Raw genomic sequence first — 26869 nt, forward strand, 5'->3', positions numbered from 1 at the left:
TTTTATAACTTCTACAAAAGTACAAGTTCTTGAAACATAAGTGTAAATCAAATTTGCATTTTGAATTTTGGATATTTTTTTAATCTGATATTTTCTTTGTTTTATAAATTCTACAAAAAAAATAGTTTTCGCGATCATTTGTATATGCCTTAAAGCTTTTAGATGTTGATAGGGATGTGCGTGTTTTTTTTATACAGGAATCTTTAATATTTGTAAAAATAAAAGTACCTTTACATATATCGCTTAATTTGAATATAAAAATTTCTGAATCATTGCAAAATTCAACGATACTATCAATTCTATTTTCCCGTCTGTTTTATACATAAACAATAACGCATAAAAATAAGTTTTTCATTAAAAAAAATGTTTTTATTTGACGCAATTTCTAGCATTTCATGCCAAAATAATTCAGCTAGATAGTAAACAGTGGCAGCACGTGAAATAGATAAGGTACGCAATCTTAGCCAACATAAAAAAAACTTATAAATAGATCTACTTAATCTTTTTTCAATAAAATATCTATCGAGAATGAAGAAAGGCGGGAGTGTGAACGGTACAACCTGGAGACAAATCGGGAGCAACGTGAAAGACGTATTCCGATCTCCTACGTTTCTAGTTCCGGTTATCATATCCATAATTTTGTTAGCTCTGTTCTTTTTACGGAGGTACCTTAGGTGGACGGTTAAATGTTCCAGTAAAAATGGCATGGAAGGGAAAACAGTTGTTATTACAGGTTAGTTCTTGTCTACATTTATTTTCAAAGTATAACACAAAAGAAAGTGACAAGAAACTATTAAATGTCAGGCGTTTTGCCTATTAGGGAACGATCGTTTAACTTCAATAGGTGACGTATAGTATTTACCTAAAAAATGTTCTGATCACTAATTGATGAAGAAAAATATATAGTGGTCAAGTAAATGACAAAACAAAAATTCTCAATCCAGATTTTCCCAATACCTGAAATTTCGAAAAAAATAATTTTGATTGGTAAGCGTTAAAAAAAACGAAAGAAAAAAACATTATCCCCTACTTTGAAGTTAAATGATTACTTGTATTTGAAAAATATTTTCTTTGCTTGTTTTTTTTTTCTCTTCCAAAAACCCATTAATTCACCATTTAAGAGTCTAAACTTAAGTCTTTTCAAAAACTTACATCAGTGTACAAATTAAGTCCCAAACAATGGCACATAGGCCTAAGAGCCAAACAATAATGGCGGTAAGCAGATGTTCGTTACTTATGCCTTTACGAAGTCCTAAAGAATTGTACCATCCCAGAGTTGATTTTAAATTTTACATATTCTTTAGAGTGGAGAGCAGGATATTCTGACCACATCATGTAATATAATTGATTCACAACCTACTTTAAATATGAACATGTTGATTTATTACTTGAAAAATGCATTTCAAGGAATTGGTGTCATTGTGCGTAATGGTTAAAAAAAGATTTCGCCCGCCATTGTCTACTTATATACTGTTAGGGATAATGAAAAGGGGCCTTCCACACCTCAACCGACTAAATTCGCCAGCCATTGTCTACAAATATATACCGTACGGGACAATGAAAAGGGGCACTCCACACCTCAACCGAACGAATTTGCCAGCCATTGTCTACGAATATACTGTACGAGATAATGAAAAAGATCCTTCTATCCTTCAACCGAATCCGCCATCGCCAAAAAAAGTGTCGTGAACATTTGTTTCACAAAAAAATGTAACAGTAAATCAACAGAGCATATCAAAGTCAGTGAGAAACCAAAAGACACCAGAGGAAAATGAACAATTAGGCACTATTTATCATTTAGTGTTTAGTAAACAACTAGTCTTTATCTATACTATCTCTAGTGATTATATTCACTTAAAAAAGTTTAACGAAACAAATTACGATTATACCTTGAACCTATTGACTCGAGTTCACTGTTTTATTCATACATTTATGGTCAAATTAGTATAGGACACAAGAAATTATAACTGAATGAAATATCAAATTCATTAATAAAAAAACAATCAATAATAAGATTCTTGTAAACCTATCATTTTCTTCTTCTTCGGACTAATTAATAAATTACATTGCAGTAGACAATGATTATGCTGTGTGCTTTTTTTTAAAAATGCCTGTCCCAAGCTGTATATCATAATTTTTTTTCGGTTATTGTTCTTACATAAATCATGCCGTTAGTTTTTTTCGTTTATATGTTTTTACATTTCACTTTGGGACCTTTATAAAGCTTATTTTTCGGTATAGACTTTTGTTCACTTGTTGAAGGCCGTATGGTTACCCATAGTTTCTATCCATCTACGTCATTTTGGATCTGGAGAATAGTTGTCTCATTTGCAATCATACCTCATCCCTTTTTTTATTACAAGAACAAAAAAGAGTAGAATAGAGGGCACATTGACCCACTCCTTCCCACCCCCCCCCCCACCCCCTCCCTTTTGTGACAATGTGGTAAATTTTAAGACTTTGGAATATTGTACCACACTACGAATTTTGTTTACCAAAATAACATTAAACGCTGTAAAAGAGAATTATTTTTTAATGAAAAGATTTTGTACAAATTTGTATCAATATACGCGACAAACCAATGTTTTAGGCATCAGTGCGCGTAAATACAAGCTTAAAACGCAAATCTCTCGACATAGAATGGAAAACGTCGCTTATGCGTGTGTATGTTTATCTTTATCTCAAATAATATAGTTTAACAGATTTTCTAAATGCATGTAACAGTGTCATTGGAATAACGTTAAGTCAGTATGGTTACCCCCGTTAACACATTATTTGTCCCCGCAGCGCTCCATCCCGGATTGTGTTAAGGGTTGCACAAAATGCGTATTCTCCTATGTGTTATAAGGTTGATTTTATTGTTGTTGTTGGTTTTTTTTAGAGTGGGTCATATTTCTTTTCTGATATTCTATATGCTGTTTTTCTTTATTCCTTGTTTTGTGGTCACTATATTCTCTTCTCTTTATTTTTGTGAACATGATTCTCTTTTATATATTGCACACGTCCATTAGGTTTGTCTTTCCTAGCTTCAAATGTCTCTATTTAGTTTATTACTATTTTACTTCAGTTATGTTACTTAACATAAGTAGATGGCTTAGAAGTATAAATAGTACACATTTAATTTAGGGCCTGGGCCAGGTAAGGCCGACCTGCGGGTGCGAATTTTATTTCGCAGTATTGAAGACCCATTAGCGGCATTCGGCTGTTATCTGCTTTTTGGTCGGATTGTTGTCATATTCCACATTTCCATTCTCAATTTTATCATTAAGAAAAAAGTACCCCCTTAAATATAATTGAAGAAAAACATGGAATATACACAGTAAGAAATAGGTATAATTACTTCCCCTTTGATTTATCGGCACAGATATCAACAATTTACATTTCTCTTCAGTAAGTATAACAAATTAAGCATGAAAATTAATGGCTACTTTCTGACCGATTGATGGGTATTCCACGTGTCCTCATAAATCACACCGTGGTGTAAATAAACATCTCTCAATGCCCATCTTCAACTTATCAATACGATTCTTCCAATTTAACAGGTTATAACATTGTAACTATCAGTTCGTGTATTATTACAGCTAATTTCCGAATGCAAGCAGAGTAAAACTGTGGTTGGCTTGCTTGCTTTGTTAGTACAAAAGTTAGCTAAAGGATTGTCATTAAGATTGACATCTGCAAACAATATAGACAGGCATTATTAAACAAGTATATATTATTCATGTATATTAAATTTTATTGAAAGTTACCCAAATTACAATTGTCAATATACAAACAAATCAAGCAAGCTTACCAAAGTCTGAACCTGTATAAATAAAGACATTAGCTGTAACGGAAATCAAACTGCTGATATGTTTGTTAATTTGTGAGGTTTGATGTACATCATTCTGTGAACGTATATTTGTTCGTCTTTATAACAGAAAATCCTCTGGAACCATTGTGTCAAACACACATTCATTATCCTTTATTCCGTCAGATAATCTCTCGGTGAGCCTCGCTTTTCCTTCTTTTTCTAAAAGATCGTAATATTAAATTGTTCATTTTAAGACAATGCCTATATAGTGTATAATACTTCTTTCTCCAAAAAATATAAATACAACTGCAATTAAGTTCTGTCGATCAAAACGTCACAGCACTGCACAGGAAAATAATCGAAAAGTTGCACGAATTTTGTCCCTAGTTTCAAGATAAGTTATATGCTGTTCACAAGGACTCTATTTTTAACCAAGAGTTACTAGTAGTGAAGATGAAATCATCTCGTCGAAAATTGTACGGACTTACCAATTAACACAGTGTTTGAACTTACACGAGCAACACGACAAGTGCCACATGTGGAGCAGGATCTGCTTACCTCTCCAGACCACATGAAATCAACCCGTTTTTTGTGGATTTGTGGTGCACTTTCTTTATTTTTCTCTCTTGTGTTTTGTATCATATATGCAACTATTACAGTCATAATAACGTTCGATAACGCTGCATGTGACTGGTTCAATTAGGATTTTTTTACTGGTTACCTGATGAATTATTTAAAGAAAAATTAAAAATTTATTTAGTTGACTGTTCACTGGCCTCGGTTTATATCCATTCGATGTCTTCTTTTATGAATATAAAATAATATTGCAAAGAATTTCATTGATAATCGGACAACACTAACCGGCATAGGTATTGTCAAAACATGCATCTACATGGGTATTGTCAAAACTTACATCGTGATTAGGTGCCATGTTTGTTTTCTTTGATCACGTTGATGTTATGACTTAATTAATATCTCCTTTATCTAGCTATGTCTAAGGCTATTTGTATAGTTACAATAACGTGTCATATTTAATTGCAATATAAACAGTGAAAATAAATTGAATTATGTGGATTAACAAAATAAGTGTCGAACATCCTCGACGTTTGAAAATTATTTGTTCGCCATTTTTCAAAATTTTATAAAAATAACAACAGCATGTTTAAGCTTGATAAAAAGGAACCAATGTTCGATAAAATGCTGCTACTATAAGGTAAGACCATGACTGAAAACGCGAGCATCCAACAGTTATTTAATTTTCATTGAAAAATCGTACAAATTATATTTTTACCATGTCGCCCCACGCTGTCAATCAGGCTGGTCGCCATCTTGAAAAATAATAGCAGATTTTCTGAAAATAGCTTATTTTCAAATCAATTTGGAAGGGACATAATAGAAAATTAAACTATTCTATATACGATATTTCAAATATTTATGAATATAAAAATAAGCACAAAGACCCACAATTATTCCATCTGTTTTGTTTAAATTGCAATTTAAGGTTAAAGACGACAGAAAATCCAATATTTATCGTAGTTGTATGATTTAACAGTGTGAACTATCGAGGCAACAAGACAAATTTTCAAAAGCATTTGGAAGGGAGAAGATAAAAATTTAAACTATTCCAAAAGGAATATTTATATTTCTAAATATATGAGGAATTACTACAAAGACCCACACTTTTAGTATCATGAACTTAAAGTAATGTATTTCATCGATTCCAGAAAGCCCCTATGCATTTCTATACAATTTACTTGGGCTTGATACTGGTGATGTGTGACGTCACAAAAGTCACGTGATGACTGCTATTGGATAGACGGCCGGGCGGCTTGTCTTTAAAAATTTGATCTTTTACGTTTTCGCCATGTCAGCAAAATTTGCGACTTACGAGTTCGAATTTCAGTTTGGTATCGTTCGTTTTTCTTTTTAAATGAAAAAAAATATAATAAGAAAAATATACGTTTTTTTTTCATCTCATAGGGTTTTTTATTAAAAGGACGTCGAGTATGTGCTGAATGTGCTTCTGTCAACACTTTACCATACTCTAATTACAAAAATAAATAATTTGATTCTTATATATTGTAAATTCTCGTAAAAATCAATTTGATATACATTTCATCACAACATTATTATATATGTTGCATGTTGTCTCTAATTCTCTATATATACTCTTCAAAATGAATGAATTTCTGTTATTCTGGTCACATGTAACGATAGTCAGATCGCAACAAAGCAAACAAACAAAAATCTAAAGGAGTGATATCATCTGAAAACAAACTTTTCACGTGAAATATATCGGTTATTAACAAGATGAACACTTGTACGGGTGTGCCTTATTGTTTCCAAAATAAATATCTGTTTCATGTTTTCAATGTAAAAATAGTAAGAATTGAAGATAAAACATAAAACAAAACAGCATATACAACAATCTTCCATACAGCTGTACGATCGAAATCTTTGGCATTCTGATTAGCGATATTAATTAACCTGAAAGAAATATAAATATTTATTATAAACAACTGTTGTATAATTTTCTGTAAACACCGTTTACCGATATTTTCAATATAGTTTATCAGGGCAAAGATAAGAAAATATTTTCTGCATTATTAATTATGAATTTGCATTGTCTGGCAGTGAAGGTTGCAAATAGTGCGAGTTATATAATGTCAGGTGCTCTTGAAACATGGTAAAACAAACATGTTCTTGGGGGGAGATTCAGTAAATAAATCTGCCATTGATTGAATTTAACTTGAATCAAAATTATACCTGGTTTACCTTTAGAATTCATATATGGCCATAGTGCATTTTTGAGCTATTGACATGGTTGTTTAGCTGTATTTGGCAACACTTTAAGGAATTTTGGTCCTCGATGCTTTTCAACTTTGTACTTTATTTGGCCTTTTTAACTTTTTTGGATTCGAGCGTCACTGATGAGTCTTTTGTAGACGAAACGCGCGTCTGGCGTATATACTAAGCTTAGTCCTGGTATCTATGATAAGTTTATTTACAATGTATATTCGCAATAATTTCCTACAATGATATCCTCAATACTTTTCAACAAAGTAGTAAAAACATTGAGTGCTTTAAGCATATTTAAAAAAAAAAAAAAATCTAGTTTAGATACATCAAATCAAGAATATCTACTAATAAGTGGAGCACAGGACTTCACAGTTTTACAGGCTAGACGACGTATATTTAGAGCCACTGCTTATTTACATAAGTTTTTTGTTGAATGAATTCTGTGTATTACCAACTCCGACCTGTTTCTCAAAAGGAACACAAAGTGATATGTAAAGGTCTACTAATATACTGTTAGGGATAATGAAAAGGGGCCTTCCACACCTCAACCGACTAAATTCGCCCGCCATTGTCTACGAATATATACCGTACGGGACAATGAAGAGGGGCACTCCACACCTCAACCGAACGAATTTGCCAGCCATTGTCTATGAATATACTGTACGAGATAATGAAAAGGATCCTTCTATCCTTCAACCGAATCCGCCATCGCCAAAAAAAGTGTCGTGAACATTTGTTTCACAAAAAAATGTAGCAGTAAATCAACAGAGCATATCAAAGTCAGTGAGAAACCAAAAGACACCAGAGGAAAATGAACAATTAGGCACTATTTATCATTTAGTGTTTAGTAAACAACTAGTCTTTATCTATACTATCTCTAGTGATTATATTCACTTAAAAAAGTTTAACGAAACAAATTACGATTATACCTTGAACCTATTGACTCGAGTTCACTGTTTTATTCATACATTTATGGTCAAATTAGTATATGACACAAGAAATTATAACTGAATGAAATATCAAATTCATTAATAAAAAAACAATCGATAATAAGATTCTTGTAAACCTGTCATTTTCTTCTTCTTCGGACTAATTAATAAATTACATTGCAGTAGACAATGATTATGCTGTGTGCATTTTTTTTTAAATTACATTTGATTTGAAAATCTAATAAAAATCAAACCTCATGCAACATATTTAACCCCGCTACATATGTATGTGCCTGTCCCAAGCTGTATATCATAATTTTTTTTCGGTTATTGTTCTTACATAAATCATGCCGTTAGTTTTTTTCGTTTATATGTTTTTACATTTCACTTTGGGACCTTTATAAAGCTTATTTTTCGGTATAGACTTGTGTTCACGTGTTGAAGGCCGTATGGTTACCTATAGTTTATATCCATCTACGTCATTTTGGATCTGGAGAATAGTTGTCTCATTTGCAATCATACATAATCCCTTTTTTTATTACAAGAACAAAAAAGAGTAGAATAGAGGGTACATTGATCCACTCCTTCCCACCCCCCTCCCTTTTGTGACAATGTGGGAAATTTTAAGACTTTGGAATATTGTACCACACTACGAATTTTGTTTACCAAAATAACATTAAACGCTGTAAAAGGGAATTATTTTTTAATGAGAAGATTTTGTACAAATTTTTATCAATATACGCGACAAACCAATGTTTTAGGCATCAGTGCGCGTAAATACAAGCTTAAAACGCAAATCTCTCGACATAGAATGGAAAACGTCGCTTATGCGTGTGTATGTTTATCTTTATCTCAAATAATATGACGCCCGACAAGCAAAAACGACCCTTATGGCAAAAATTATGAATTATCAGATTTTTAATTAATTAAACAGAAAATACTTATGCCAACACAATGTAAAAAATTTGAAAACGATCGGTGAAAAATTAGTTTAGAAATTTCAATTTTGGTAACACATGAAATGTGTTCTAACGTAAAATTTAACGTAACGTTAAATAATACACTTTGACGTCGATTTTAGTTTGCTGCAATTTACTACTTTACTCTTCTGCTGGTGCTTGACAAAATGTAACCTGATATCCCTTCCTAGCATATGGACGATTTTTTTTATACATGTATAGATGTTCCTACCTAACACGTGCAGTTCTGACTGCATGAATATCTACAGGACGAGCCAACTTATCGAACTATTATCAAGGACGATGCAGAGTATCTATTTCTTTTATTTTGGGCCTTTTTTTTTTGCAAAATTAATTTCTGATTTATCATGAGCAACGATGAAATAATGGTACTTTCTGATACCATAGAATATGTTTAATCTAAACAGATAAAATTGGTTTCTAATCTATCCATTTTCTAAGTAGTTTCATCCTTCTCTCGCTTACAATGTTAACCGACTTAACTTATTGATGATGATTTTTGGAAGAATTCTGTCACATGCGATACAGTATCACAGTTTGATCGTCAATAAATTTTTTTAGCTTGACAAAATCTACCAAACGTTTAGTATAACCAAAGGCTTATTTTTTCTAATATTGTCCAGTTACATGTAGCACACACAAAGCAAGATAGTCAGTCATTTTTTTCTCCTACAATAACAGAACAATAAAGACTTTCATTTGTTGGATTTCAAATATAAAAGAATTCTTTTTATTTTGGTAGAAATTTCAGTGTTATCTTAAATGTAATAAAAAAACAACAACACTGAAGTGTGAACTCCTGGTTCTTACAGGGCACTATTTGTTTTTCGTGGGGTTTGTGTTGCTCAAACTTTAAATTTCTGTGTTATTTTTTGTATCACTCGTTTGATTTTAAACATGGTCATCTGAGTTTTCTGTTTATGCATGTAATTTATGATTGCACGCGTGGTGTTTGTTTATATTTATTTGATATTAAGGATCAACTTGACTCATTTTTACTCTTATTTGAACTTTCCCAGGTTCAGGTTGAATCTATTCATATTGCCAGTTAAAACACTTTGTCCATTCAAAATCAAATTGACAATAAAATTAGAAATGAAATATAGATTAAAGGAGCTCAATGTGGGAATTTGTCGTGGAAGGTCAGTGTTTTGAACATTTAATCTAAAGGAGTGGAATGTATTTTGCCAATAGGGCGTTTAATACTGGTATTATTTTACAGCCGATTCTATTGAGTGTGAAGGCAAAGGTAATATCTTTGGTTAGCTTGATTCGCGACTAGCTTAACCGTAAAGTCATTTTTAGTTCAGGTGAACTACACTCCTTTAAATGTAAACTCATCCGACAGATAACCAATCTATATGACTGTTATAAGACCAGGCTATTCCTTGTTTTGTGGTCACTATATTCTCTTCTCTTTATTTTTGTGAACATGATTCTCTTTTATATATTGCACACGTCCATTAGGTTTGTCTTTCCTAGCTTCAAATGTCTCTATTTAGTTTATTACTATTTTACTTCAATTATGTTACTTAACATAAGCAGATGTCTTAGAAGTATAACTAGTACACATTTTATCTAGGGCCTGGGCTAGGTAAGGCCCACCTGCGGGTGCGTTTTTTTCCCCGCTGTATTGAAGACCCATTAGTGGCATTCGGCTGTTATCTGCTCTTTGGTCGGATTGTAGTCTCTTTGACATATTCCACATTTCCCTTCTCAATTTTATCATTAAGAAAAAAATACCCCCTTAAATATAATTGAAGAAAAACATGGAATACACACAGTAATAAATATGTATAATTACTTCCCCTTTGATTTATCTGCACAGATATCAACAATTTACATTTCTCTTCAGTAAGTACAACAAATTAAGCATGAAAATTAATGTCTACTTTCTGACCGATTGATGGCTATTCCACGTGTCCTCATAAATCACAACTTGGTATAAATAAACATCTCTCTCGATGCCCAACTTCATCTTATCATACGCTTCTACCTACTAGTATTTAACAGGTTGTAACATTGTAACTGTCAGTACATGTATTATTATAGCTAATTTACTAATGCTTGTAGAGTAAAACTTTGCTTGCTTTGTTTGAATAAACGTTCGCACAAGCATTGTCATTAAGATTGACGTGCATTATTATACAATAAAATTGAGAATGGAAATGGGGAATGTGTCAAAGAGACAACAACCCGACCAAATAAAAAAAACAACAGCAGAAGGTCACCAACAGGTCTTCAATGTAGCGAGAAATTCCCGCACCCGGAGGCGTCCTTCAGCTGGCCACTAAACAAATATATACTAGTTCAGTGATAATGAACGCCATACTAATTTCCAAATTGTACACAAGAAACTAAAATTAAAATAATACAAGACTAACAAAGGCCAGAGGCTCCTGACTTGGGACAGGCGCAAAAATGCGGCGGGGTTAAACATGTTTGTGAGATCTCAACCCTTCCCCTATACCTCTAACCAATGTTAAAAAGTAAACGCATAACAATACGCACATTAAAATTCAGTTCAAGAGAAGTCCGAGTCTGATGTCAGAAGATGTAACCGAAGAAAATAAACAAAATGACAATAATACATAAATAACAACAGACTACTAGCAGTTAACTGACATGCCAGCTCCAGACTTCAATTAAACTGACTGAAAGATTATGATTTCGTCATATGAACATCAGGCACAATCCTCCCCGTTACAAGTATGTAATTATATTTAAATTTAATTACAATTGTCTATATACAAACATATCAAGCAAGCTTACCAAAGTCTTACTCTGCATGGATAAAGAAATTAGCTGTAACGGCAATCAAACTATTGATATGTTTTTTTGATTTGTGAGGTTTCATGTACTTCTGTAAACGTATATTTGTTCCTTATAACAGAAAAACTTCTAAAACCATTGTGTCAAACACTACTATCTATTTGTTTCTGTTGGAACAAACATTCATTACCCTATATTCCGTCAGATAAATCTTCTAAGTGATCCTAGCTTTTCTTACTGTTTCTAAAGGTTCGTATAATCCAAAAGTCAGACATTGGTTAGATATAGTGTATGATACTTTATTCCTAATAAATTTGAAATACCGCAGCAAGTTCTCTCAGTGATGGTGAACGCCACAGTAGTGCACAGGAAAACAATCGAAAAGTTGCACGTACTCTGTCCCTTGTTTCAAGGTTATGTATATTCTGCTCACAAGGACTCTATTTTTAACCAAGAGTTCCAAGTAGTGAAGTTGAAATCATCTCTTCGAAAATTTTACTGACTTACCAATTAATATCGAGTTTGAAAATACACGAGCGACACGATGGGTGCCATATTAGGAGCAGGATTTGCTTAACACACCAGAGCTCCTGAGATCACCCCGGTTTTTGTTGGAGTTCGAATTTCTCTTTGGTATCTTTCGCCTCTTTTATAACAGAAACATGTAATGGAAAGAAATAGATGATTCTTTCTCGTAATTTCATAGCGTTCACGCACAGGCACTTGTCTCAAAAAAAAATTTCCTATATATACCTTAATATAACACAAGGTACTTAACTAAATTTTTGAATAATGACACCCAGTCCCAAATTTCCGTTATTTATTTATTTCTTGGTTGTCAAACCTACTTAAACTTAATATGCCGTATATCTAAATTGATTTATCTACACAATGGTATATGACACGACTTTCATTGATGTCGGGATCATAAGTAGCAGGCCTCAGAAGTCGGTCAACAGGATGGTTTTTGCATTCGTCTCAATTTTTGGCAACACCCAGTCCGCATGTAATTTTATACTGGTTTCTCATTGGTCAATCGTCTGGCTAAAAATAAATGTGGGAAATTTTGGTCAATTTATAACTCTACATTAGTGTCGTTGTGTACACGTGTGTTTCATAACAAACTTATTTGGGTTTGTTTCACGTAATCTGTAAAGAATTTACAATAAAGGTAATAATTCATAATCAGAGGGAAGCTGACAGTTTTTATTTTAATAATTTTTTATAATAATTCAATCACTGCGGGCTGGGTGTTGCCAAAAATTGAGACGAATGCAAAAAAACATCCCGTTGACCGACTTCTGAGGCCTGCTACTAATGATCCCGACAACAATGATAGTCGTGTCATATACCATTGTGTAGATAAATCAATTTAGATTTACGGCATATTAAGTTTTAGTAGGTTTGACAACCGAGAAATAAAAAAAATAACGGGAATTTGGGACTGGGTGTCATTATTCAAAAATTTAGTTAAGTACCTTGTGTTATATTAAGGTATATAGGAACTTTTTTGTTGAGACAAGTGCCTGTGCGTTCACGGTATTTCAAAGAACGCTGATCGTGTTCTAAATGTGCTTCGGTCAACACTTTTACACAATTACAAAAATGAATAAGTTGGTTCTTGGATATTGTAAATTCTAGTAAAAAGCAATTTGACATAATGTTTTATGTTGTACGCTATGTTTCAAATGTGTATTGGAATGTCTAATGTTATAAAAAAAAACGTTGAATCTTCATTTCACCACAACGGTACATAGTAAAGAGACAGCATGTTCAAATATTGTCTATAGTTCTTCATTTATACTCTTCATTGTAAATGGGTTTGTTGTTCTGGTTACATTTAACTATAGTCAGATCGCAACAAAGCAAACAAACAAACTTCCAAAATAGTGAAATTATCTAAAAACAAACTTTTCACGTGAAATTTATCGGTTATTAACAAATTGAACACTTGTACGGGTGTGCCTTATTGTTTTCCAAAATAAATATCTGTTTCATGTTTTCAATGTAAAAATAGTAAGAAATGAAGATAAAACATAAAACAAAACAGCCTATACAACAATCTTCCATACAGCTGTACGATCCAAATCTTTGGCATTCTGATTAGCGATATTAATTAACCTGAAAGAAATATAAATATTTATTATAAACAACTGTTGTATAATTTTTTAGTAAATACTGTTTACCGATATTTCAATATAGGTTATCAGAGCAAAGATAAGAAAATATTTTCTGCATTATCAATTATAAATTTGCATTGTCTGGCATTGAAGGTTGCAAATAGTGCGAGTTATATAATGTCAGGTGCTCTTGAAACATGGTAAAACAAACATGTTCTTGGGGGAGATTCAGTAAATAAATCTTCCATTGATTGAATTTAACTTGAATCAAAATTATACCTGGTTTACCTTTAGAATTCATATATGGCCATAGTGCATTTTTGAGCTATTGACATGGTTGTTTAGCTGTATTTGGCAACACTTTAAGGAATTTTGGTCCTCGATGCTTTTCAACTTTGTACTTTATTTGGCCTTTTTAACTTTTTGGATTCGAGCGTCACTGATGAGTCTTTTGTAGATGAAACGCGCGTCTGGCGTATATAGTAAGCTTAGTCCTGGTATCTATGATAAGTTTATTTACAATGTATATTCGCAATAATTTCCTACAATGATATCCTCATTACTTTTCAACAAAGTAGTAAAAACATTGAGTGCTTTAAGCATATTTTTTTTTATTTTTTTAAATCTTGTTTAGATACATCAAATCAAGAATATCTACTAATCAGTTTAGTTTAGTTTAAACATATTTATTTATAGTGGATTGGGAAACAAGTTTTGCAACTTATATTAATCCCTTTCCACTTTGCGGGTGCGAGCGTGCCTTGTAGCGGCATTAGCCTACTCTTTTTCGAAATCTACAAGGGTGTCTTTAAACGTGCAAGAGATATGGCTCTCTCTTAACACGGGTCAGCCATTTATCGTCCCCTTCCGACGGACTATCATCGTTTCCTCAAGACCATACTCGCAGATGGTGTCAAGGGAGAGCCGAAAATTGAGTTCCTGAAATTTTCATCCCAAACGGGAATCGAACCAGGAACCTTTGTGTTAGTAGTCTTCACAGTTTTACAGGCTCGACGACGTATATTCAGGGCCGTAACTACATTGAGGCAAATGAGGCAAATGCCTCATGTTTTAAATTTCAAAAAAAAAAAAAAAAAAAAAGATTGTCTTCATATCAAATTGTTTCAACGGAAAGTGTCTTACAAGAAGCAAGTTCTCTTCACTCTCTGGTGTCGCCCCTGCATGTTTTACATAATCCATGTTTCTATTTTACTTTTGGTTTTGAGAGTTGATGGTCTATTGTTTTTACTTCTGTGTCCCGGATTTGTCTTTTGTTCATTTATTGTCCTACTGAATGACTAGTCTGAGTGTTGATTTTCATTTGTAAACGTGTCACACTGTGTTATGTTACATGATCACCGATGTCCAGGCATTATGCGAGAAAATATTTTCAGAATATACGATGCTGCTGGACACAGAAAACAATGGTCGTTTCTTCATGGAGAATTAATTGAACTTGAAATCAAAGAATACAAAACTGCCTTTTTTGTATATGAAACCACAGACTCTTGGGTATATGATACAGATAATTTTTTTTATTTCTTGTTGTTGATTAAAATATTCAATTTTCTATATTTATAATACATATCTATCACTTCTGTGGATGTCTCACCTAGTTCCGAGTGATTTAAACGACTTAGAGAAAATACCCAATTTTTCTTGGTATGGATCGTAAAATTTTGTATTTTCTCTGAGTCGTTTAAATCACTCATATACCCAAGCGCCTGTGGATAAAACTAGATATGTGGCATGGTTTAAATTAAAGTAGGTCCACCAATTTCCCGGTATCAAATTATTTTTGGAAAAAAACATCAATGAATTGCCATATAACCTTTTACATCAAGGGTTAAATTTGCCTGCATAAGTCGTGTTCAGACCCTTTAACAGAAATAAAGGAATATGCAGTACACGTGCACGGGAGCTAATCGCACACAATGTCAATGTATTGAGGAAAAAAAACCAAATGATCAATGGTCAAAGTTTTTATTCCTGTTCTTCATCTTGATAGTTGCTGGAGGGTCTTCGATAATGAAAGAATCATAAATACCGTAAAACAAAGTCAATATAGTCCCTATAGTGTAGACTTAAGCAGTACTAGTACTTAAAGTATATTACTCGGATTGCACACTGTCTCTATATATAAATCTAGTCATAAAAAAATCACAAGTTGGCACAATACAAGACAAGAACAGATAGACAGATCCGGTATTAATGATTATGAGAATTACGATTTTTGCTTTATCCTATATCGGTCTTTTAATGTTTTCCCTAAAACCTTATAGTCTTAAATAACAATGAAGCTATATTTTTTTTTACCAGAATATTGTCGAAAAATAGCTAAGAATAATTTGCGTTTCTATATAAGAAAGAGTCCTGGAAACGCTCAGAATGCACGACTTTGTGTTATTTTTCTCAGACCTTCTGGGGACCTTGAGCGGCCCCCAGTCCCCTCGCCAAAATTTTTTCGCCTCGCTACGCTCGGCGAATATATTTTGCCTCACTATTAAAAGAGGCTAGTTACAGCCCTGATATTTAGAGCCACTGTTTATTTACATAAGTTTTTTGTTGAATGAATTCTGTGTATTACCAACTCCGACCTGTTCCTCATTTAGACATGACAAATTATAAAGCGAGACGTCAGACATGCGAGATTGCTGAGTACAGCAACCCAATGACAAAAGAAAAACAAAGTGATATATCATATGTAAAGGTCAAAACAGTACAATATGTCATTAAAATGTTCACTATGTCATTAAGATGTACACTATGTCATTAAGATGTACACTATGTAATAAGACTATGTAATAAGATATATACTAAATCAACACATTGTCAAACATTCATTACAAGGAAACACTCAAGCTAGAAAACTATTATTTGTTGCTTCTTTGCTTATTATAAATACAAAGATATGTGGGGTATTTGTCATTGAGACTAATGAGACAACAATCTAACAAGGAAAAAATCCCTACAATCAAAAGATACAGACTTAACATAAGGCTCAGCATGCCGGCCTTGTACAAAGCCTGGTTCATGTATACATAATATTACCAAGCATGTTCTACTCCTGAATATCACGGAATATCTTCCGCTAAACATTAAACATCGATCAATCAAACCCTTCCCGACATGAATTATGATAATGAATAAATAAAAAAACGAAATGAAACGTCCTTCAAAGAGGGGTTTATATTTTGTCCTTGAATAAAATTTAAGAATGGAAATGGGGAATATGTCAGAGAAAAAAAACCCGATCAACAAAACACAGAAAACAACAAAAAGCCACAATCGGATCTTAAACGCAGTGAGAAAATCTTCCACACTTTACTAAATAGAGCGCCGTCTGTTCACTTATAAGTGTAAAAATGAAATAACTTCTTCGAGAAATGTCTACTGAATGAAGGATGATACGTGTACTTTATATCTATACTTTTAAGTTTAGTGTCACGCTACAACATATATAAGTAACCTCTTTGTTTTCTAGTCATTACTGCATGGCAATGAAAAGCTATTTTATTCCTGTTGGTTATAGACTTTCAGTAAATTCAACACTAAATACATTTTTATATCTTAATCGTTTATGAGGAAAACATACATATTTAATGATACAGTTTACTATGGAATCTCCGTTTGATTCGACCTAACACATAATCTAAGCTTCCACGATCAGCTGAGCAGGATTGGTGCCTCCAGCGGAACAGAGACTGTTTAGCTTTCCTGATACCCTAAGTACTATCCGGCTATTCTGATACAATGAATGCACTCCAGCTTTCCCGATTCCCTGAGTACACCCTAGCTTTTCTGATACCCTGAATGTATTCGGACTAATACCAATGGTCCACGAGTACACCCTTGCTTTTCTGATACCCTGAGTACACCACTGGCTTTTCTCATACCCTGAGTACAATACAGCTTTCACTTTACCATGAGTACACTAACGTTTTTCTGATACCCTGAGTACATTTCCATTTCTGATACCCTGAGTATACTCTGTTTTTTATGATACCCTGCGTATACTCTGGCTAAGCAGCTTTTCTGATACTATGAGTTCACACAGGCCTTTTCTGATTCAATGAGTACAACACTGTCTTTTCTGATATGCTGAGTACACTCCGGCGTTTCTGTTTGTCTTAGAATTAAAAAAAAACACGATCTTTTCTTATATGCTGAGTACACTCCGGTGTTTCTGTTTGTCTTAGAATTAAAAAAAAAAACACTGGCTTTTCTGATTTCCTAAGTATACACCGGCTTTCCTTATACCATGACTACACTCCGGTTTTTCTAAAACCATGAGTATACTCAGTTTTTTATAACCTGAGTACACTACGGCTTTTCTTATACCCTGAGTACACAACGGCTTTTCTTAAACCCTGAGTACAAATACGGATTTTTTTTTCTGATACCCTTGTACACACCATTTTTTCTGACATCGTGAGTACACCCTGGCTTTTGTGATACCATAAGTACATTTCGGCTTTTCTGATACAATGAAAAAACTCACTGGATTTCCATATGAAATGAGTGCACTCTGAAATTTCTTACACTATGAGTACACTTCTGAGTATGTTCTGGCTTTCCTAATACCCTGAGTACACTCCTGTTTCTCTGATACCCTGAGTACACTCCCATTTCTCTGCTACCTTGGGGATACTATGGTTTATCTGTTACGCTGAGTACACCCCGGCATTTCTGGTACCATTAAAACACTGCAGCTTTTCTGATACCCTTAGTGCACCCGGGCTTGTTTTAATGTCATGAGTACATCTCGGCTTTTCAGATACCTTAGAACATTCCGGCTTTTCTGAGATTCCTGTTTCATAGTTTTTATTCATCACAATTATAGGTTTTATTTATTGCCACTTATTTTCTTTAAGACAGATTACATTAATAAGAGTAGTATTTTATATATGTATCACTTTATCTTATTATGAGTGATGATATCAGATTATTACATGGCATTTTTCATATCGCATGTATTATCAGCCCTAGGTTTAATATCAGCCCAAGAGCCGCAAGGCTCGAGGGCTGATATTTACCGAGGGCTAATAATACATGCGATATGAATAATGACATGTTATGATCTTTTTATCATATGCTTCAACAGTAAAGAAAAATAACAGATTAATGTATTGATCCTTTTACGCGGTTCCTGATGTTTTAAGAGTAAAAACGTTCACCGACGTCGGACCCAAAATTTGATACATTAAATATGAAATTTTTCTATATTATGTCTCAACAGAGAGAAAAAAAACACATTTTAGCATAAACGAATCAAGAAAAAAAATAATTTAACAATATACATAATCATGAACATTGTTTGGAAAAGTCATTTTTCTTAACGAAACTTTCTAAATTATGTTTCAGAAAAAAATAAAAAATGCATTTATTTAATATTTTTTTTATAATTTTTTATTATTTTTATCATTTTTATTATTTTTCACGATATACTTCCCTTTATAATTGTTTTGTACACTGCTTTGTAATGTTTTTCACTGAAAACGTAGCATTGAAGTGTATTTTCCGGAATTGGCCGAGTATCACCGGAATGCCATGTGATAACGTTACGGAAAGGCATGTGATAACAATCGAAGCATGTGATAAACTTTTCATATCAGCCCGCTAAGCACCAATTCGAAAAATATGAAATTTACGTCAATTTAATGCTATTATCACACGGTAACATTTATATGTTATTTAGTCTAAGTATATGATAAAACAATATATAGGTATTTGTTTGAAATAATACTACATATTAAGGTCTCTATATTTATTATATTTTAGGCGGGAATACTGGATTGGGAAAGGCCACAGCATACGAACTTGCCAAGAGAAATGCTAGAGTCATTATTGCGTGTAGGAATGACATCAAAGGTGAAGCGGTCGCGAGGTCCATCAAAATCAAAACCGGAAACCCGTTTGTCTACTGTTCACATTTAGATCTCGGGAATCAACGCTCTATCCGAGAATTCGTCCAAGATTTTCTATCAAAGGAGTCAGCTTTACATGTACTAATTAACAATGCAGGTAAAAGATACTTAACTTGGAACATGTGTGGTAGTCCTTTGTGTCGACAGTGAGGTAGTGAAATAGAATGGCTATATTAAATAATAAATCCGAAAAGTCTTATTGTTATATTAAAGTATGTAGGGGGAGATCTGAGACAAGTGCCTGTGAGAAGATAATAAAATAGACGGAAGATACAAAGACAAAATTGAAAACTCATAAGTCCAAGTGAAACCGACAACGCCATGAAAAAACCCCAAAGAAAAGACAAAAATCTTAGGTATATAGCGCATGTCTACCCTTCATTTTCATAAAATTCTACTACTAGCATTCATAAATATTTGTACCATATATACATAATACATATGTTAACTTATCAATGTAGTACTCGCTTCGCCCTAAATTGGCACGATTGGTCGATTGGCACGAGCAGCATTATACTGCATGTGACCCTGATGCAAATAGCTTGCAGAATATAAACTATGTGGACTAACCCTCCACAAACAGTGGGACCCAGAATTGCCGTGTCCTTATCCGGAGAAACAAAGTTACTCGGACTTCTTTTAAACTGTGTTTTACTGTGCTTATCGCTGTGTGTTTGTTTTTCAACATTGGCAAGAGGCATACAAGGGAGGTATAGTTAAGATCTCACAAAACATGTTTAACCCAGTCGCATTTTTGCACATTTCCCAAGTCAGAAGCCATTGGCTTTTTTTAAGTCTTGCGTAATTTTTATTTTAATTCAAATTATATGTTTTGGAGTTAGGTATCATGGTATGGCTCCCATTATTATTGAACTATATTAGTAATTTTTTTAGCGGCCAGCTGAAGCACGCCTTTGAATGTGGGATTTTCTTGCTGTGTTGAAGACCCATTGCTGGCCTTCGTTTGTTTGTTGTTTTTTTTGCTTTTTGGTCGGTTTGCATTTTGCTCTTTGGTCGGGTCGTGCTGTTGTCTCTTTGAAACATTCCCAATTTCAATTTTCGATTTTACTTACATTAATGTTCTTATTCTTGCTATATTTCAGCCTATATGGGACCTCGAGCCACAACAGATGATGGATACGAACGGACATTTGGGGTCAATTATCTTGGACATTTCTACCTTACTTACTTACTACAAGACAGACTCAAGAAATGTGCCCCAAGTCGGATAATCAACATAGCCTCAGATGCTATTAAGAAGGGCAAACTTGATTTCGATGACCTGCCGTTACGCAATTACGATATCTACGGAGCATACGCCAGGAGTAAAGCGTCACTAGGAATGTTCACAATAGAGGCTCACAGACGATGGCTTGACGATACAGTTGCGTCATATGCAGTACATCCAGGTATATTTCTTTTTCTGCTAAACTTCCTCCATCATCAGCTGTTCCCCTTTTTTTTTGTCTCCTATAACTGCTGATTCTCTCCTGTATTTTCTTGAACTCTTTTACCAGCTGATCCTCTTTTGCTTTTTCTCTGTCTTTTGTTGATGTGACATGTCAACATATGCAAGGTCCATAGGCAACAACTTATTGAACGTTGCAACAACTTTCTAAGAGGTCCATAGCAAGGTTCATAGGCAATAACGCTCTGAGATGCCTCTGAGAATCCATAGCAAGGTACATTGACAACAACGCTATGAAATGCCCATAGGCAACAACTCGTTGGAGGTGCATAGACAACAACTCTCTTTGAGGTCCATCGGCAACAAACCATTAATAGTTTCAATGGCGGGTTGTTACAACTGGCGGTAAGGCCATGTCTTCTCTAATTGTTTATAACGCCTTTACACTAAATCTATTGGATGTTGGGTGTGTACTGATTGATAATTTAGTCTTAGATGCATGATTGTTTTTATTAGTCATCGGCTTTGAACTAGCGTTTATACCAGACTATATATATGCGGTATGGCCTTTGTATATTGTTGAAATCCATACGGTGACATATAAATGTATATTTCTGTGTCATTTGGTCTGTTGTGAAGAGCTGCCTCATTGCCAATTGAGAACTCGATAGAAGGTTTTTTTAAATAGATATATTTAATTATATTATAATGTTAATATTATTTTATGATTTACATAACCTTCGATAAAACCGCTTGTCATTGCAAAGAATCTAAATTAACATCGGATTGGAGTCAAAGTGTTTCTCTTTTTGATTTTTGTTTGTGATGTTAGGTTGCAGTCTTGTTATTGCTTACCTAACATCTTATCTTCTTTTACGCATACGAAAAGATAACACTTCATCGAATACGATATCTGTATGCACATCTATAAAAAAAGAAGATGTGGTATGATTGCCAATGAGACAACTCTCCACAAGAGACAAAAATTACACAACAATTAACATCTATTATAGGTCACCGTATGGCCTTCAACAATGAGCAAAATTCATACCGCACAGTCAGCTTTAAAAGGCCCCGAAATGACAATGTAAAACAATTCAGACAAGAAAACTAACGGCCTTAATATCTATATAAAAAATGAATCTAACCCATTCATATAAACAGTTAGTGTTACAGTTATCGTTATCAATCAGAGTAAGATAGCAGTTCATTGACCGGTTTATTAAAAAATCTGACCATATGAATTTTAATATTGTCAAGGCTGAAAATATTGAGATATTAAAACCATAAAATAATGGAAAACATAATTGAACGGTTATAAAATAAACTCATTGATGATATTTAATCAGAATAAACTACACAATAAATAGTATGTAAACATGTTGACTTAAAAGAGGGTCATCGACTTGTTAACGGATTCGATAATAATATTAACGCTACCAATGTATGTGCACAAAATGCGCATGTCGACAATAAATGTCTTTTCAACGATGCTCGCGGATGGGACAAACTATTCCAAAACTTACCAAATGGGACATAAAAGAGGGACGAAAGATACCAGAGAGACAGTCAAACTCATAGTTCGCCAACGCCATGGCTAAAAAAGAAAAGACAAACAGACAAATAATAGTACACTAGACACAACATACAAAATTAAAGACTAAGCAACACGAACCACACCAACCTTATAGCCAAAGCTGAGCAATTAATCAGAGCTTTTCCGAAAGTCTAAATTAGGTCATATTTTAGTTGATCTCCTTTTAGCGACAAATGTTCAAATATATACAAACATTTCTAAATTTTGAGAATCATTTTTCCGGAACATGTTTTCTGATTTTTAGGTTGTTTTTTGGTCAACAACAACATTGGGCCAAAACAACTGTTTAAGACGTAACTCGAGATTTTAAAGTTCGCCCAATGTGATTTTGCTTCTCCTTTTAAATGTTTTGGTGTGTTACAGCGTTGACCAAAGCATTATTTGTATGTAGTGCGGATCCCAATTAAATTTTTTTTAACTTGAGTTAAAATTGCTTACACTCTATGTGCTTAAATGATCTCACATTTAAGAACAGTAAAATTTTTTAAAATTTATAAGTTTCAACTGTTTTACCTTGTAGGTGCAATTTCATACTATGTATGACTTATGTATATGCGTCTACTTGTTTTGATAAGAAAGTCTTACTCAGTCTGGTTCAATGTTAATTTTCTGTTAATATCAGCATGTTTCGTTAATCGTAGTAACTTTGTAAAACTTAGATTTCTTTATTTCTTGTTTCAACAGACAAGCATCCAAAATTGAATAATGATTAATTTGTGTATCGGTGAGATAAACAATTTGCATATACTGGCAGATAAGTTTGGCATATTTTTTGTATCTACCAACACGATTAAAAATCTAAAGGGAAACAACTTCGTATTTTAAAGTTCACTTGATGCGATCTTGCAATACGCACAGTTCTATATCTTGAGAATCTAATGCTTTTCTTGTTATTTATTTGGGGTGTGAAAGCGTTGACAAAAGCACAATTTGTATAAAACTTGAATCCCATATACAATATTTTTTTACCCTCAGCATATCAATTGTTCCTTCACTTGACGACAGGAGGTAAGTTATGCTTACATAGTTGTTTCCAGCAGAGGAGAATTTAGGGGTACAGGCCCACCCCCCTTTTGGAGAAAAAAATGGTTGCTTATATAGGAAATCACTGAAGCGTGACTGGAGCGGGCCCCCATTTATGAAAATTTCTGGATCCGCCACTGTCAAGTATGTTACACCATGTGATCCCGGATTCAATTCGATGATAAAAACATTCGGCAAAAATTAAATGAATATTTAAGTTAATTTGAATAAATGAAGAAATTAAGATCAGATAACTCATTATTTGCAGGTGCTGTTTGTACAGATCTCTTAAGGAGCTGGCCAGGAATCTTTGGACAAATCCTTCGGGTGGCATCTAGGATTTTGTTCAAATCTCCCGACGATGGCTGTCAGACTATTGTTTATTGTGCTGTCTCTAATGGACTAAAGAAGTTTTCAGGCAAACTGTTTTCTCAATGCGACGTCAGTTCATTCCCGGAGAGTCTGCGCGACAAGGAGCAGTGCCGTAAGTTATGGGATCTCAGCTTAGAACTGTGCGGGCTTGAGAAAGAGCAAGATCTGGTAGACAAGGAACCAGAACTAAACACCAACCACGTGACAAATGCAACGCCGCATACAAAAAGTCAGTGAACATTGTGGGCCGGCTGGGAACGAAAATGATAGAATGGATTTTCTTATGAAACAAAAAAGTTAGTAAGGAATATTACGTTTGATAAATATCGGCTGCTTCCATAGCAACGAATGATAATATAGCTCATATATAACAGAATATGAACATGTATTTCCGATTGTTTATGTATATCTGAAACGAAGCTAAATCAGTATCCATGATTTACATAAATAGTATGTAGAGGGTTTCATATGTAGCCAGCAACATATAGGTCTTCACAAAAAATGTATAACGATTTATAGCCATGAACGATTTATAGTGTTGATGCTATATAACATGTACTAATGTCCAATGATGACATGTACGTAGTCGTATACAAAGTTTCTCCTTTGTACTTTTCGAATAAAGCCGGCATCATTTCTGTGTTAGGATCCCATTGACACAATTATTGTAAGCCGGAAAGAAAAAAAAGCGTGGTTAGTTTTATATTCTAGTTAATCAAAATAAGAAAAACGGGATGGATAATTTGTCCTATATATTTTGCGTATTTCTTGAATATAGAAAGTGTTGCTTTTTAAGTTATGTTGGTCAACGTTTGTTGTGGTCAGATGTAAGATATGTTGGTCAACAACTGTTGTGTTCAGATGTATTATATACGTGTGTTATTATGTCGTACTACCCATAACCATAACATAATGATAAACTAGACATTATATATCAAAATCTTTAAAAATTTTAATATATATTATTTAAAGCTAAAAACGAAAACAATATGTGAAAGTTTCCATATTATTTTGCTGTCTTTAAAACTTTTACCTTTCTTTTTTCATATTTATTTAGTGATGTGATGTTGTTTTCTAAATTGTTTACTATGTGGTTATCATTTGTGATGTATGATTAAATTGTAACATTTATGAACTGAGTGTTGTCTTTATGTGTTTTCCATGGATTTTTTAACGTTCTTATCATGTCGTGTTTTTCATATAACTGAAATATATACTGTTGCTGCATGAAGACACTTATGTACAGTGGCGGGTATTAGAGTGTGTGACGTACTTAAATTTGTTGGTTCTTTTGGGGGGAAAATTTACTATTTCAGATCATCCTTTCCCAAACTTTTTCGTAAAAAAATGAGTTGATTTCAATTAAGAATCTTGTGTCCATCGTTACATGCCTCAGACCTCTGTTTTTTTTCCAAGTTTAGTTTAACCTGAAAATATTGAGTGATGTGAAATTGACGATCATTGACGGTTACCGTCTCCCACTCATCAACCCAAAATCACTTTAATTTTAATTAGATTGACAGGTTCATCACTTGGAACAGGCGATACTTGATACTTGAACCACTGATTTACAGGTTCATCACCTGGAACAGGCGATACTGGACCAATGATTTAAAGGTTCATCACTTGGAACAGTCGATACTTGATACTTGAACCACTGATTTACAGGTTCATCACTTGGAACAGGCGATACTTGATACTTGAACCACTGATTTACAGGTTCATCACTTGGAACAGTCGATACTTGATACTTGAACCACTGATTTACAGGTTCATCACTAGGAACAGGCGATACTTGAACCACTGATTTACAGGTTCATCACTTGGAACAGGCGATACTTGAACCACTGATTTACAGGTTCGTCACTTGAAACAGGCGATACTGGACCAATGATTTACAGGTTCATCACTTGGAACAGGCGATACTGGACCACTGATTTACAGGTTCATCACTTGGAACAGGCGATACTGGACCAATGATTTACAGGTTCATCACCTGGAACAGGCGATACTGGACCAATGATTTACAGGTTCATCACTTGGAACAGGCATAAATAAAATGATAGTGTAAAGTTAAGTGCGTCTTTCCAAAGGATAAAAATTATCAAGACACCGAAGTTACTATTAAATGTCTCAGTAAAATTTCGACCTCATTTATTTCTAAAAGTAGCGCATAATAGTATATTTTTCATGACGTATTTAAATTAACCAGTGAAAATAGCTTGTATACAAACATTCGTAACAAATCAGCGTGGGATTAAACCTGTATCATAAAAAAGAAATAGTAATAGCAAATCATTAGTAATACAATATCTACAAAGAAAAATAAACTTCCAATATAATTGGAAAAACAAATAGATCTCTTGTACGATTAAATTCAATGCTTTAAGCATGTTTTCATAACTGTTTTTTTTTCAAAACTGAAATGGAACAACAGAATGTTTGAACTGCAAAAATAATCGGCAATACAAGCTAGTTTACAACATGCAAAATGACCGAAACTATTACATTTTATCAACTACTAATAATGATAATAACAATTTCGTGCGTCCAATTCGCATTTTCTAGCTCCGCCGTCAGCAGAAACGAATATTAAACTCAGGGGCGGATCCAGCCATTTTAAAAAGATGGTTCCTAACCCAGGACAAAAAGGGGGGGGGGGGTCCAATTACATGTCCCTATTCAAATGCATTGATCGTCCAAAAAAAAGGGGGGGTTCCAACCCCCGGAACCCCCCTCTGGATCCGCGCCTGAACTGACTACAAAATTAGAAGGCCATATAGATACCTAAAACAATCCAGGAACTATATGACCCAGAGAATAGCCAAATCCATATAAGGTCAATTTTGCCTGAAGAAGTCAGAACCTTCGAAACATCATCTTAAATCAACTGAAAATTTAATAAATCATTTCAGTACTTGAGAAGCGCAAAACTCCCTAAAATCAAAAAAAATATAAAATGATGGTGCCTTAATTCTATTTTGAAAACTATTGTAGACAGCAAACAAATATCAGCAATACAATATCTGAAAATAACTCAAATAACTAAAACCAATAAGCAACTTTTTATAGGAGTTGCCCCACTTACACATTTTTGACTAATTCCAGCAGTTTTTCCTTTTTTCTTTTTCGTTTGAAATATGTTATAA

At 33.7% G+C, this 26869-nt stretch overlaps 1 protein-coding gene across 1 annotated transcript; it reads left to right on the top strand.

Moving 5' to 3' along the window:
* The first annotated feature begins 528 nt into the window (after positions 1-528).
* Positions 529-24773, top strand: LOC134681114 (retinol dehydrogenase 12-like). Its single transcript, XM_063540544.1, has 4 exons — positions 529-733; positions 19175-19417; positions 20424-20729; positions 23617-24773. Exons 1-4 carry the CDS (start codon positions 529-531, stop codon positions 23955-23957), a joined length of 1095 nt encoding a protein of 364 aa, XP_063396614.1. The 3' UTR covers positions 23958-24773.
* Positions 24774-26869: the final 2096 nt, after the last annotated feature.

The sequence above is a fragment of the Mytilus trossulus genome, chromosome 8 (genome assembly GCF_036588685.1).
Source record: "Mytilus trossulus isolate FHL-02 chromosome 8, PNRI_Mtr1.1.1.hap1, whole genome shotgun sequence".
Classification (NCBI taxonomy): domain Eukaryota; kingdom Metazoa; phylum Mollusca; class Bivalvia; order Mytilida; family Mytilidae; genus Mytilus; species Mytilus trossulus.